This window comes from Salvelinus namaycush, chromosome 40 (genome assembly GCF_016432855.1).
Source record: "Salvelinus namaycush isolate Seneca chromosome 40, SaNama_1.0, whole genome shotgun sequence".
Lineage (NCBI taxonomy): Eukaryota > Metazoa > Chordata > Actinopteri > Salmoniformes > Salmonidae > Salvelinus > Salvelinus namaycush.
Window position 1 is genome coordinate 6,658,299 of NC_052346.1, and position 14,123 is coordinate 6,672,421.

Consider the following 14,123-nt stretch of genomic DNA (forward strand, 5'->3'; position numbering starts at 1 on the left):
ATAGCACCTATCCTCTCTTCACACGTTCTGATGACTTACCATACATTTAATTGTCAACCTTTTTGCTGTGCAGCAGGTGGAAAAAGCGTAAAACAACCATCGATGGCTTCTACGGGAAGTGGCCTGCGTAAGTTTACTCTTGAGATATAAATATGCATATTGATCAAAACAATACCCACTGGGCACACACTGGTTGAATCAACGTTGTTTCAATGTAATTTGTCACGTGGAATTAACATGAAAATACATTGGATTTGAAAAAAGTCATCTAATTTCAACCAGCTTTGTAAGCATAAAAATTAGGGTAAAATTTAAAGTGAAATACATTGACTTAACCTGATTAACAGGTTGTTACATCAATCTAATTTCAACATAATCATCAGAACTATGTATACGTTGAAACTGCGTTGAAAATTCCACAGAAATGTAAAACATATTTTTGATTGTATATTCAATTGGGTGGTTGAAATTATGCTGAAATTTAGATTTGATTAGACATATTTTATTTGACCTTGTTTCAATGTTGTAGTAAAATGGTATGTTTGAATCAGTGTCATTGTTTCAACGTCATGCTACTGTATCAACTGAAATAAAGTGGTATATTGAAGTAACATGTGAAGACAAAGTCCAACGATTTCTGCCTGAACAGTGACTCCTACTGGTTTATGAGGGGTAATACATTTCAGTGAGAACAAGTCTACCATCCAGATGCCTACCTCTATATACCCTGTTTAGCTTTGGAAGCTGTGTTCGTTTTAGCTGAGCTATCATCTCAATACATTTTGACCTTGATCAACTTCCATACTCATTTGAGTTGACTAACAAAATAACGTTAAATCGTTTTTAAAGTAACTCTAACTTTTCTAACACAAGCTGTATGTGAAAGTCAATTCGGAGTGAGGCTGAGTTTATGTAGGCTACATTGACATCTGATGTGCCCAACAAAGGACACTTTGGCTGCATTTACACAAGCAGACCAATTCTGATATTGTTTTCCCACTAATTGGTCTTTTTACTCTGAAAAGGAGCTGATGTGATTGGTAAAAAGACCAATTAGTTGAAACAATATCAGAATTGGTCTGCCTGTGTAAATGCAGCCCATCATTTCAACATGTAGTTAGTATACTATCATTCATCCATGGTTGATTGGATCTTTGGAAGTTTAGAAGTAGTTACCATTAGCCCTATAAATAGGATGCAAAATTCATGATATTAATAATAATGGATATTGTCTTTTATATGAAGGATGGTTGATGGATTTCTAATTCAATCTACAAATTATTAATATGTAGGATTTATGTCACCATCTCAACCAGAAATCTAAGTTGAAGAATAGGACTAAATCAAACTTTATTTCAAGTTAATTTAAAGTTTGATTTGATTTAGTGCTATTCTTGAACTTAGATTTTTGGTTGAGATGGAGACGTGAATCCAACATATCAATTGCGTTCACAATTCAATATCCAGTTTGTCTACAAATGAATGATTGATATGTTAGGGTTATTTAGGTAGCCTACGCAAATGAGTATGGAAGCTGATCAGTGTCAATCTGTGTTGACATAATAGCTCAGCTGAAACGAACACAGCTTGTTTTCAAAGCTAAGTTTGGTACATAGAGGTAGGCGTCTGGATGGTAGACTTGTTCTCACTGAAGTGCATTTCCCCCTCATATACCAGTAGGAGTCACTGTTCAGGCAAGAATTGTTGGACTGTGCCATCACATTTTATTTCAATACCTCGTTATTTAGGTTGATGGCATGACGTTGAAACAATGACGTTGATTTAAAAAAAAAAATGGTACTATCAACATTGAAACAAGGTCAAATAAAATATGTCTATCATATATGAAATTCAACATCATTTCAACCCACCAATATACACTGCTCAAAAAAATAAAGGGAACACTTAAACAACACAATGTAACTCCAAGTCAATCACACTTCTGTGAAATCAAACTGTCCACTTAGGAAGCAACACTGATTGACAATAAATTCCACATGCTGTTGTGCAAATGGAATAGACAAGAGGTGGAAATTATAGGCAATTAGCAAGACACCCCAAAAAAGGAGTGATTCTGCAGGTGGTGACCACAGACCACTTCTCAGTTCCTATGCTTCCTGGCTGATGTTTTGGTCACTTTTGAATGCTGGCGGTGCTTTCACTCTAGTGGTAGCATGAGACGGAGTCTACAACCCACACAAGTGGCTTAGGTAGTGCAGCTCATCCAGGATGGCACATCAATGCGAGCTGTGGCAAAAAGGTTTGCTGTGTCTGTCAGCGTAGTGTCCAGAGCATGGAGGCGCTACCAGGAGACAGGCCAGTACATCAGGAGACGTGGAGGAGGCCGTAGGAGGGCAGCAACCCAGCAGCAGGACCGCTACCTCCGCCTTTGTGCAAGGAGGAGCACTGCCAGAGCCCTGCAAAATGACCTCCAGCAGGCCACAAATGTGCATCTGCTCAAACGGTCAGAAACAGACTCCATGAGGGTGGTATGAGGGCCCGACGTCCACAGGTGGGGGTTGTGCTTACAGCCCAACACCGTGCAGGACGTTTGGCATTTGCCAGAGAACACCAAGATCGGCAAATTCGCCACTGGCGCCCTGTGCTCTTCACAGATGAAAGCAGGTTCACACTGAGCACATGAGCACATGTGACAGAGTCTGGAGACGCCGTGGAGAACGTTCTGCTGCCTGCAACATCCTCCAGCATGACCGGTTTGGCGGTAGGTCAGTCATGGTGTGGGGTGGCATTTCTTTGTGGGGCCGCACAGCCCTCCATGTGCTCGCCAGAGGTAGCCTGACTGCCATTAGGTACCGAGATGAGATCCTCAGACCCTTTGTGAGACCATATGCTGACACATGCACATTTGTGGCCTGCTGGAGGTCATTTTGCAGGGCTCTGGCAGTGCTCCTCCTTGCACAAAGGCGGAGGTAGCGGTCCTGCTGCTGGGTTGCTCCCCTCCTACGGCCTCCTCCACGTCTCCTGATGTACTGGCCTGTCTCCTGGTAGCGCCTCCATGCTCTGGACACTATGCTGACAGACACAGCAAACCTTCTTGCCACAGCTCGCATTGATGTGCCATCCTGGATGAGCTGCACTACTTGAGCCACTTGTGTGGGTTGTAGACTCCGTCTCATGCTACCACTAGAGTGAAAGCACCGCCAGCATTCAAAAGTGACCAAAACATCAGCCAGGAAGCATAGGAACTGAGAAGTGGTCTGTGGTCACCACCTGCAGAACCATTCCTTTATTGGGGGTGTCTTGCTAATTGCCTATAATTTCCACCTTTTGTCTATTCCATTTGCACAACAGCATGTGAGATTTATTGTCAATCAGTGTTGCTTCCTAAGTGGACAGTTTGATTTCACAGAAGTGTGATTGACTTGGAGTTACATTGTGTTGTTTAAGTGTTCCCTTTATTTTTTTGAGCAGTGTATATTGAATATAGGATGAAAATGATTTTTAATGTTTCTACGTTTTCCATGTTGATTCTACGTCATATGTAGACATGACATTCAAACAACGTTGATTCAACCAGTGTGTACCCAGTGCGTATGACTTTATGGGTCTGTGCAAGACGGAGATGAATGTCCCGTTCACTTAGACTGATCCCAGATCTGTACGAGTTGACAAGACAGCACAAACAGATCTGAGACCAGGCTGACTGATATTGAGCAGTTGCCATAATGTATGTCAGGACAGGACAGTTATCGGGGCCTTGACACCTACTTTCCCTAATGTGTCTGATCAGGTATCCAGGGGGACGACAACCTCCAGTCCATGATTGTTGGCACGGTGATGAGGAAGATTAAGTCTCGCACCTGGAAGAAGCAGCGCTACTTCAAGCTGCAGGAGGACTGCATGACCATCTGGTACAAGTCCAAGAAGGCCGGGAACGCCCACTCCACATGTGAGTAGTGACATTTACATGCCTAGACAATGTTTAGGCAACATCACCTACTGACACACATTTTGTCACATATGATACTTATATGATTGTCCACAAGATTATGTTCGGCAGCAGGCTATACACTGAGTGGACAAAACATTCCGAATATTGAGTTGCACCCCCTTTCGCCCTCAGAACAGTCTCGATTCGTTGTGGCATGCACTCTACAAGGTGTCAATTGTTCCACAGGGATGCTGGCCCATGTTGACTCCAGTGCTTTGCAAGGTTGTGTCAAGTTGGCTGGATGTTCTTTGGGTGGTGGACCACTCTTGATACACACAGGAAGCTGTTGAGCGTGAAAAACCCAGCAATGTTGTAGATCTTGACGCACTCAAACCAGTGCGCCTGGCACCTACTACCATTCTCCGTTCAAAGGCTCTTAAATCTTTTGTCTTGCTCATTCCCCCTCTGAATGGCACACATACACAATCCATGTCTCAATTGTCTCAAGGCTTAAAAATCCTGTCTCCCCCCTTCATCTACACTGATTGAAGTGGATTTAACAAGTGATACCTGGTCAGTGACACCTGGATTCAGCTGGTCAGTCTATGTCATGGAAAAAGCAGGTGTTCCTAATTACATTTACATTTAAGTCATTTAGCAGACGCTCTTATCCAGAGCGACTTACAAATTGGTGCATTCACCTCATGATATCCAGTGGAACAGCCACTTTACAATAGTGCATCTAAATCTTTTAAGGGGGGGGGGGGGTTAGAAGGATTACTTTATCCTATCCTAGGTATTCCTTGAAGAGGTGGGGTTTCAGGTGTCTCCGGAAGGTGGTGATTGACTCCGCTGTCCTGGCGTCGTGAGGGAGTTTGTTCCACCATTGGGGTGCCAGAGCAGCGAACAGTTTTGACTGGGCTGAGCGGGAACTGTACTTCCTCAGAGGTAGGGAGGCGAGCAGGCCAGAGGTGGATGAACGCAGTGCCCTTGTTTGGGTGTAGGGCCTGATCAGAGCCTGAAGGTACGGAGGTGCCGTTCCCCTCACAGCTCCGTAGGCAAGCACCATGGTCTTGTAGAAGGCTAATGTTTTGTACACTCATTTGAGTAATTTTGTTGTAGCAGGGGTCTAGTTTTATCATCACTGAAGTGAGTGATAATATTGGGCTATAGGGTTCACCATGTACCTAAAGACTTGACTTATTCCCTTTAGCCACGAGTGGAGCAAAGGGCCTAAAGAAAACCCAAGGAGATAAATACCTAAAGAGATACCTAAGTAGATAGTATTCAGCTTCTCTTCTCCCTTTCAACAGTCTCTGTGAGTGACATGGAGACGGTGCGTGAGGGCCACCAGTCAGAGGTTCTGCTAAGCATCGCAGACGAGTTTCCCCCGGACCGCTGCTTCACCCTGGTGTTCCGTGGTCGCCGTGGCAACCTGGACCTGGTGGCAGACTCGGCGGATGAGGCCCAGTCCTGGATCAAAGGCATGAGGAAGCTGATCGAGAACCTGGAGAACATGGGCGAGAGTGAGAAGCTTGACCAGTATCCTTTCTGACAAGCTAAACCAATCAATCAAATGTATTTACAAAGCCCTGTATATATCAACAGTTGTCACAAAGTGCTTAACAGGAACCTGGCCAAATACGATACATAGTCCTAGCTAGTTTGCTTAATGAAGTTAACAAGTGCGCTATACACGTGTATAGCAGAGTATCGTTTGTGTTATAGCTTCTATAGTTTCGCTGTAGCATGATGACGTTTCCCTTAAGCGACATTTCCAGGTGGATCTGTGAATGGTTTAAGAAGGCTGATAAGAACAACGACGGCAGAATGAACTTCCGGGAGATCAGGGTCCTGCTGAAGATGATGAACGTGGACATGAACGAACATCACGCTCACCGACTCTTCATGGTAAAAGCCCTGAGATCATCTTAATAAGGCCATCTATCTTTGATTCTTGTACATTGCCGGTGTCTGTTGAGGCCTGAAGACCTTTCTCCATTTCATCCACAGACGGCAGACAAGTCTCAGACGGGGACTCTGGAGGATGATGAGTTTGTCCTGTTCTACAAGATGCTGACCCAGAGAGAGGACGTTCTCAGGGTGTTCCAGGACTACTCTGGTGACGGACAGAAGCTGTCTCTGCGGGACCTGGAGGAGTTCCTGAGAGATGAACAACTGGAGGAGGTGGACGGGGTTCAGCAGCTGGCCACGGAGCTCATCGAGCGCTACGAACCCTCCGACACAGGTAGTACTGACCTCTGACCCTGGCATGATTTGTGGCTACAGCTGGCCAATCACACCCTACGAATAATCAGGTCAATAACCATATCATCAGGTCAACATCATGGTCAAGCAGTTCTTGTTATTTCAACCAAGAATCAATATGTTTTAATGAATATCATGATGGTTGTAATGAAAAATATAAATATAATAGTTTGAACTGACTTTGTTTGTTGTTCCACAGCCAAGATGCTGAAGGCCATGTCTATCGACGGTTTCCTGATGTACCTAGCGTCGGCTGAGGGCTCCATCTTCCACCCCCGACAGCAGAGTCTGTACCAGGACATGACCCAGCCCCTCAACCACTACTTCATCTCCTCTTCACACAACACATACCTGATGGAGGACCAGCTTCGAGGACACAGCAGTGTCGAGGGATACATACGGTATGTGCGCTACGCCAGTGGTGGCTGATGGGAAGGCTTAGTAGTCCGTTCTTGAGAGTGGTTTATCCTTTGTATTGGGAGATGGTTTTGATCTCTGTCTTGAGGTGAATTACGACACAACTTGTAGAAGACAGAATCAGAGGGATTGATCGTTGTCCATTAAAAATGGATATACTCTGGGACAAAGTCCAAAAATGCTAACTTGTTTCTTCCTCGTTAGGGCTTTGAAGCGAGGCTGTCGGTGTGTAGAAGTAGACTGTTGGGACGGTCCCAATGGAGAGCCTATCGTCTACCACGGACACACCTTCACCTCCAAGATCCTCTTCAAAGATGTTGTGAACGCACTGGGGAACTATGCCTTCAAGGTATTTATTTATTCCGAAAAAATTGTAATGACAAGATTAAACCTCTTTGTATGGTATGCTTCACAGGTATTCTCTGCGGTATCGTGACATAATGTTTACATATCAGTGCAGAATACAGGGGTGTTTTTAACTCTTCAGATCCAATCATTGTTTAGCATTTTCATGGTCCATTTACCAGTGCAGTACTTTGCACACAGGAATCCAAGAACTTGCAGTACCTTGCAGTATCAACACACTCCTCACTCAGCACCTCATTATATGTGTATGAGTCAGGAGGGGGATCATTCCATCATGATATCCCAAAGCCACGGCCCTTTCAGAAAGCCGAGCCCTCACACAGTAAAACCAGCATATGACCTGCCTGTCAAAGACTTATCCAATTCTGTGCCAAAACTGTCCTCCGTGCCGCCAGGTTCATGTTGTGTGTCAGGGTTTCAGGGCCCTGGTCAAAAGTAGTGCACTGCATAGGGAATAAGTTGCCATTTGGGATGCAGCCACTCATACAGGACAGCCCAGAATGTAGTGGATGGACTACATAGAGGGTGCCGTCTGTCTGCAACTGGGTGGTGGCCTGGGCTGCTCCATGCGACCTCTATCCTGTCTGCCACAGTGGAGAAGCCGCTGGTGTATATAAACTGGTAGCAGGTATAGCCTTTCTCCTCACACTGAGAATGCTGCAGTCCAGTGTTGAATTATTCACTCCCCCCTTCCTCCCCTCCCAGGTATCAGAGTACCCGGTCATCCTGTCCACCGAGAACCACTGCGGTGTTGAACAGCAGCGAGTCATGGCCCAACACCTCAACACCATCCTTGGGGACAAGCTGCTGAAAAGTACCCTGGATGGAAAGATACCCGTCAGCTTTCCTTCTCCTGAGGTGAGGCAGGCACCAGGAACAGTAGCCAGGTAATCTGCTCTGATCTGACTCTCACCACGTCATGGCAAGGGCAAACGTAGCGGGATGGTGGTGGTGATGGTGATAGGACAGAATTGTCCCACAGAAATGCAATTACTACAACGGACATTACTATTCCAATTCAAGCCAGCGTTCTGCAATGCGTGGACCGGCGGCCATATTGAGTTTACCCATGTCAAATTGCCATGGGCTGCAGTCCAAACACATTCTTTTTACCTCCTCATTCCTTGCGATATCCACTTTCCCTCGGGGGAATCCCCGTCGAAACCGGATGCAGTTTGATTGCCATCTTAAGTGGAGATCCAATTCACTAACGTTGCCCCCTCGGTCCTCAATTTAGCTCGAGGGAGCGAGTGAACAACTTTGGACCAAGTTTGGGAAACCCTGCTCAGGCTACCTGCCGCCCTCTAGGCTACCCGCTGCCCTCAACAAAACACTTTAGGGTGGAGTCAGTGTACAGAATGTACATTATTAAACCAGTTTATCTTGTTGATAGAATGCCTCAAAGACATTCATTAAAATTCACACACAATTTCAGATTCACTTTTTATAATCACTGTTTGATCATATTAATATAAGGCTATAAAACAGATTAAAACTGCCCAAAAGTTCCTTGTACAAAATCTAAATGTATTCCAATACAATACGTGTAATCAAAAGAATAATGAATACTCATTTGAGATATGCAAATACTGAATATGTGGCAGAAAGCAAAAATAAATAATGCATATATTTGACAGTTAACATAGAACCCAGATTAAAGGAAAAGTGGGGGGCCCCCGGACCGAGTTTGGGAAACCACGCTGTAGAGTGATCTGTCGGTTCACCTTCACTTTCTACTACCTGTCTTGCTACCTACCTTTCTATCAGTGCCTCCCGGGCCATATGATCTGTGCTGTAAGATGCAACACTGGCACCGTGAATTATTAAAAAGACACAACATTGTTCCCTCAGCACTGAATAGAATATGATTGATTGTTCTCTCAGTCTTTCAACATTGTATTGGGCGTGACCTGCAGGTCCATATAGGACAATGAAGGCAAATACTTTATATGCCCTGCATCTCAACGCAAAAACTATTGTCTTTCTGTGCATGATGTATATTTGTTCTGCCTCAATGATTGTAGTATACTGTGCCCACAGTCATCAAGTATGCAGGTGACTCTAAATATCTATCTTTGTTACATTACCAATATGCAATAGAGAGAGGTTGAGAGAGACGTGCTGTCGAGAGGCTTTCTGTAACATGCCCTGGTACAGAAGCATGATATCTATTCCCTGGTGATGAAACGATCTAGATCAATTGTTCTGACTGACAGGAGCTGAAGGGGAAGATTCTTCTCAAGGGGAAGAAGATCGGAAGTCTGGAGGAGAGTCTGAACGGGCCGGTGGAGCCGGAGGACTCCCAGACAGGAGAGGTGAGCGACGAGGACGAGGCGGCTGACATCGATGAGGACAGCCTCCACAGCAACAGCCTCCGACGCACGGCCAAGGTAGGCTACTGGTGTGTGTGTGTCTGTGTGTGTGGGTTGGTGGGTGGGTGTGTGTGGGGGCTGTGTGCCTGTGTGGGAGGGTGTGTGCCTGTGTGTGCAATTGTGCATGCGACATTGACGAGGATAACCTCTGCAGTGACAGCCAAGGTGGGCTACTGATCCTCGGCTGGAGCTGTCCGACCTCTCACCACTTCCTCTAGGGATCGAACTGCGAGACGTTTGTCTGTGTGTCTTGTCTAGGGTTTCAAAGGGAGGGTATATTACTGGACACTTTAGAAGTTTACCAGTAAACTACAAGAATGTTGGTATCTTTCACCCTTTTGGGTACTTCAGATTATCACAGGTGTCTGTAATTATCTCTGTCCCTCTGTGTGGCCTATCACATGTAAAATATAGGAAATAATTCAATAAGATCATAGAATGACAAAGCTGTAAAACATTATCCTAAATATAAACCGTCAACTTAGTGAATACCATTGGTATTTAACATGAGTGTTTCAGCCTGAAATATCCTTTTTATTTATTTCTTTACACACTTTTAGTTATTTTACTATGTCAATATTTGTTGTTAATGTTTTGCCAGTTGTAGAAAATGTCAATAGATGGAAGAGTTGCAGAGTTCATTGAAAATAATGCCATTGTTGAGTAATGTTTTTTTTCATTACTTAGGCTATTTTCTCTATATGGACACAGATATAAAAAATGAATACTATATATGAATACATTTTTTTAAAGTTATTCAAGTATAAATTACCAAAGTTAGACTGCCATAGATGTTCTGTTAATTATAAAATGACTGAGGATTCCGGTAACTTTGGTAAACTACCGGTAGCTTTGCAACCCTAGTCCTGTCACTGTCACTCTGGGCCTGCCTGGATGTAGTCCTATATATTTCACTGTCACACCTTCTCAACCCCATCTCCCGCTCTCATATCAACTTAGCAGAAGACGTCAGTCACTCACTCCTCCATTGTTCCTCAATTCCATCAGGGCAAAAGTGTATCATCTTTGTCTGAATCTGCTGTGTTGACTCAACACTATAACACTGTTATAGGACTGATATTGTCCAAGGGTTGCGTTCAACTCTGACATCGCTCATGAAAGATATAGAGGCTAAAGCCAGGGGCTAGACCAAGTGAGCCTCCTAACGGTGCCATACGAACACCAGAGATAGCCATAGAGAGAGAGAGAGGATGGTACCAACACTCTCTCAAGACTGTACTACTGTCTTGAGAGAGAAGACTGACTGACTGACTGACTGTAGGGTAGAGGTAGAGAGCCCTCTAAAATGAGACACTTAATTGAAGTCAGGGATCACCTATGTAGCTAAACACTGAAGCACCTTTGACTTTATTCTTGGTTCTTTCATGCTATCGCTCAATAACAAGCAGTGCCCATTAACAGATTAGATGGAGTCCATGGATCTAATACATCATTTAACATTGATACTCTATGTTTAATGAAAGCCATAGATTAGAATGCCATACTAGGGTTGACATGGTTTGATCAATATGGTAATCGGGGGTAAAAGCCAGTAGTCTACAGGAGCAGTGAGCTCTGGGATGCCCTTGGCCCTGGTGTAACTGACTTTGATGATGGCTGTCCTGTCCTAAAGACAGACTGTAGCTCAGAGTCTCTGTTTGTGTTCGGCTCCGGATCTGCTTTCATATAGAGGGAGACCTGGTTGCATTGCTAATTAGTCTGGCCTTGTGCCCGCCTGCATACCTCAACCTTTCGGTCATCGAAGCCTGATTGGCACTGGCAGACCTACTGTGGTTGGCTTCATATTGGGGTTGTCTCGGTCCACTTGCTGCTTTCCCCCAGGGCTAGCTACACTCCACTCCTCCTCTCAAACTGTACGAGTGCCACGTTGCTCTCAAAACTAGGGTTTTTACTGTATATATCCAATCCTCCTAGTGCAGTATTGTCCAAGCCATTGCCCAATTTATATGTAGTTGAATTGAATGTAGCTTGGTAAGGTCAACACTCCAATTTCCCAGCTGTGGATCAATAGAGTTTATTCAATTCACTCTCCTTCTTTTCTTCAGAAATCGAAGCAGCGTCTGTCAAAGGAGCTGTCGGACTGCGTGGTTTACTGCAAGAGTGTCCACTTCAGCAGCTTCAAGCACTCCCGCATTCACTCCAAGTTCTACGAGATATCCTCCTTCACAGAGTCCAAAGCCCGCAAACACTTGAGAGAGGCAGGTGGGGCCTGAATCTCTACTGTAACTCATGACATCATCAGTCAGGGTCAACCAGTCACTTACTCACTCAGGACAGTTTGTGTCGTTCTGTTTGGACCTCAAAACAGAAGCCAAAAGTTGTTGATTTACTAAAAGGAAATGTTGTCTGATTAGTGAGATTTAGTCAGTTATTCATTCAGAGGTAAGGGCCATAAACAGAGGCAGAATGACTAGAAGACACAGTGCTTTGTATGTGTACTGTTCAATTGCATGGTTCCTCAAGCTCATCTCATGTATGGTTTAACTGCCTTTCTCTTCCAGGGGCAGAGTTTGTGCATCACAATGCCAGGCAACTGACCAGGGTTTATCCCAGTGGCCTCAGAACAGACTCCTCCAACTTCAACCCACAGGAAATGTGGAACACAGGGACTCAAATCGGTGAGGGGCGTTTTAGGTCATTCTAAGGCACGACACAATGATTAAACAAAATATAAATTTCCAATTTCCAAACATGACTTTGTGAAGCTAGTTAAGCTTATACTTCTGTTCGGATCAGTTGGTTAATTTCTCTGTTTTCCTTGCTTCCTCAGTTGCGTTGAATTTCCAGACGGCAGGGGTTGAGATGGACCTCAACGATGGACTGTTTAGTCAAAATGGCCGCTGTGGCTACGTCCTCAAACCTGACTTCATGAGGATGTCAGAGAGGAGGTTCGATCCTGAGGTTCCACATAACCGGGAAGGCTACCGACCCCTCAGTCTCTGCATTCAGGTACAAATAACAAACACCTACCTAAGACACAACCTGAGCCACAACAGAAAAACTACAGAAACCAAGTGGAACGCTAACCTTCCGATCTGACCTAAAGCGCTCTCATTGTGTGTGTATATATTTGTGTGTGTTTTCAAGGTGATCAGTGGACAGCAGCTTCCCAAAGTGAATATCAAGGAGAGCTCTGTTGTGGACCCGTTTGTGAGAGTGGAGATTCATGGAGTTCCTCTAGACCAGGCCAAGCAGGAGACCAGATACATAGACAACAATGGTAATATACACACCCATTAAATCCCAATCACATAGATGCTTATAATGTGACTTTTTACAGAAATGCTGATACAAAAAAGCAGTATATTACAGTATTATATTCTATATTTATGAATTGTGTTTGCTCAGGATTCAATCCAGTGTGGTATGACACTTTGCGGTTCACCATCCATGCACCTGAACTGGCCCTGGTACGCTTTGTGGTGGAGGACTACGACAAGGCGTCAAGGAATGATTTTGTCGGACAGTATACCTTGCCTTTCTCATGTATTCAGCAAGGTGAGGCTCATCCATGTATTTAAGCATTTCGTACAAACTCATTATATAACCTCCTAATATGACAGTCACATGTAATAGCATTTAATAAGATGGGATGAATGGTCTACTACAGCTGTATTACTCCCTTTTCCAGGATACCGTCACATCCACCTCCTGTCTAAGGACGGAACCAGTATTCCTCCCGCTTCCTTATTTGTACATGTTAGAATCACTAACCTTGTATGAGCTGAACATTAGAGATTCCCAGTCGCTGCTGTCCTCTCTGCAAGACTTGTAGATGGGACACATGGAAGGTGGAAGACGCTGAAGGTGAAAGACGCGACTAAAAGAGAACAAACCATTGCTCATAGTTTTCACCAGGCAGTTTTGACATTCAAGAGCTAGTTTCACAAACTATCTAATGAATACTTCCTGTAACTACTTCCTCAAAATAGTACGCAATGGTGTGCATATACTAAGCCAAATGTTTTTTGTAGGTATTAATGTGCTGTTAGAAAGTATGATTGGTGTGGTTTTCACTTGTGATCTTACAATTCTATATTTATAGTGTGTATTCTCAATCGGATGTATTACTGAAGAACTGGCTCTGGCATGATTCTGTTTTTCCAACTCTATGTCATCAAATGCTAGTCAACTACACAACTGTACGATGATTTTTTGTTTTGTTGCAATGATATGTAGCGGAGAAATGTGCCACCACTGGTCAAGAGTAATGACACATTTCAACATCATTTCAGTCAGTCTTCTTATCCACACCACAGTATTTTCTATGAACCAAGCTCCTCGAGAACGTAACATTGATGAGACTGTTTGGCTAGAGTTGCCTAGGCTTACTGTAGGACACATTTCCTCCCTCTTTTGCCTATTGGCAAGTTTTGGTTTAAAATGGGTTATGATGCCAATGAAACCTAATATACTCCAGTCCTCATCTCTCTCACTCTCTAATGCATATTATCATTTCCATGAACAATATTCTGAACAATTCGTTTAGTATAAACAGCAATTATAGCGGAACTCAAAAATGCCTCAACTTGTGTCATCTGTTTTGGATCATTTTATAGAAGATGTAAATATTTGCTGCTGGGATAATAGTTGTATATTGTTGTACACACACTGTGTGTGTCCGTGATGTATAGCAGGGGTCTCCAACTCTGTTCCTAGAGAGCTACCCTACTGTAGATTTTCGCTCCAATCCCAGTTGTAACTAACAACCAGCTTTATCAACCAGCTGATTATTAGAATCAGCTGTGCTAGATTAGGGTTTGGAGTGAAAATCTACAGGACGGTCG

At 44.0% G+C, this 14,123-nt stretch overlaps 1 protein-coding gene across 1 annotated transcript; it reads left to right on the forward strand.

Moving 5' to 3' along the window:
- Positions 1-102: 102 nt before the first annotated feature.
- On the forward strand, positions 103-13,059 carry LOC120033184 (1-phosphatidylinositol 4,5-bisphosphate phosphodiesterase delta-4-like). The gene is made up of 15 exons (XM_038979467.1): positions 103-127; positions 3,752-3,910; positions 5,206-5,434; positions 5,674-5,803; positions 5,906-6,140; positions 6,360-6,561; positions 6,782-6,926; positions 7,649-7,801; positions 9,160-9,333; positions 11,382-11,538; positions 11,838-11,954; positions 12,107-12,285; positions 12,424-12,556; positions 12,685-12,834; positions 12,968-13,059. The coding sequence occupies exons 1-15, from the start codon at positions 103-105 to the stop codon at positions 13,057-13,059; spliced, it is 2,280 nt and encodes a 759-aa protein (XP_038835395.1).
- Positions 13,060-14,123: the final 1,064 nt, after the last annotated feature.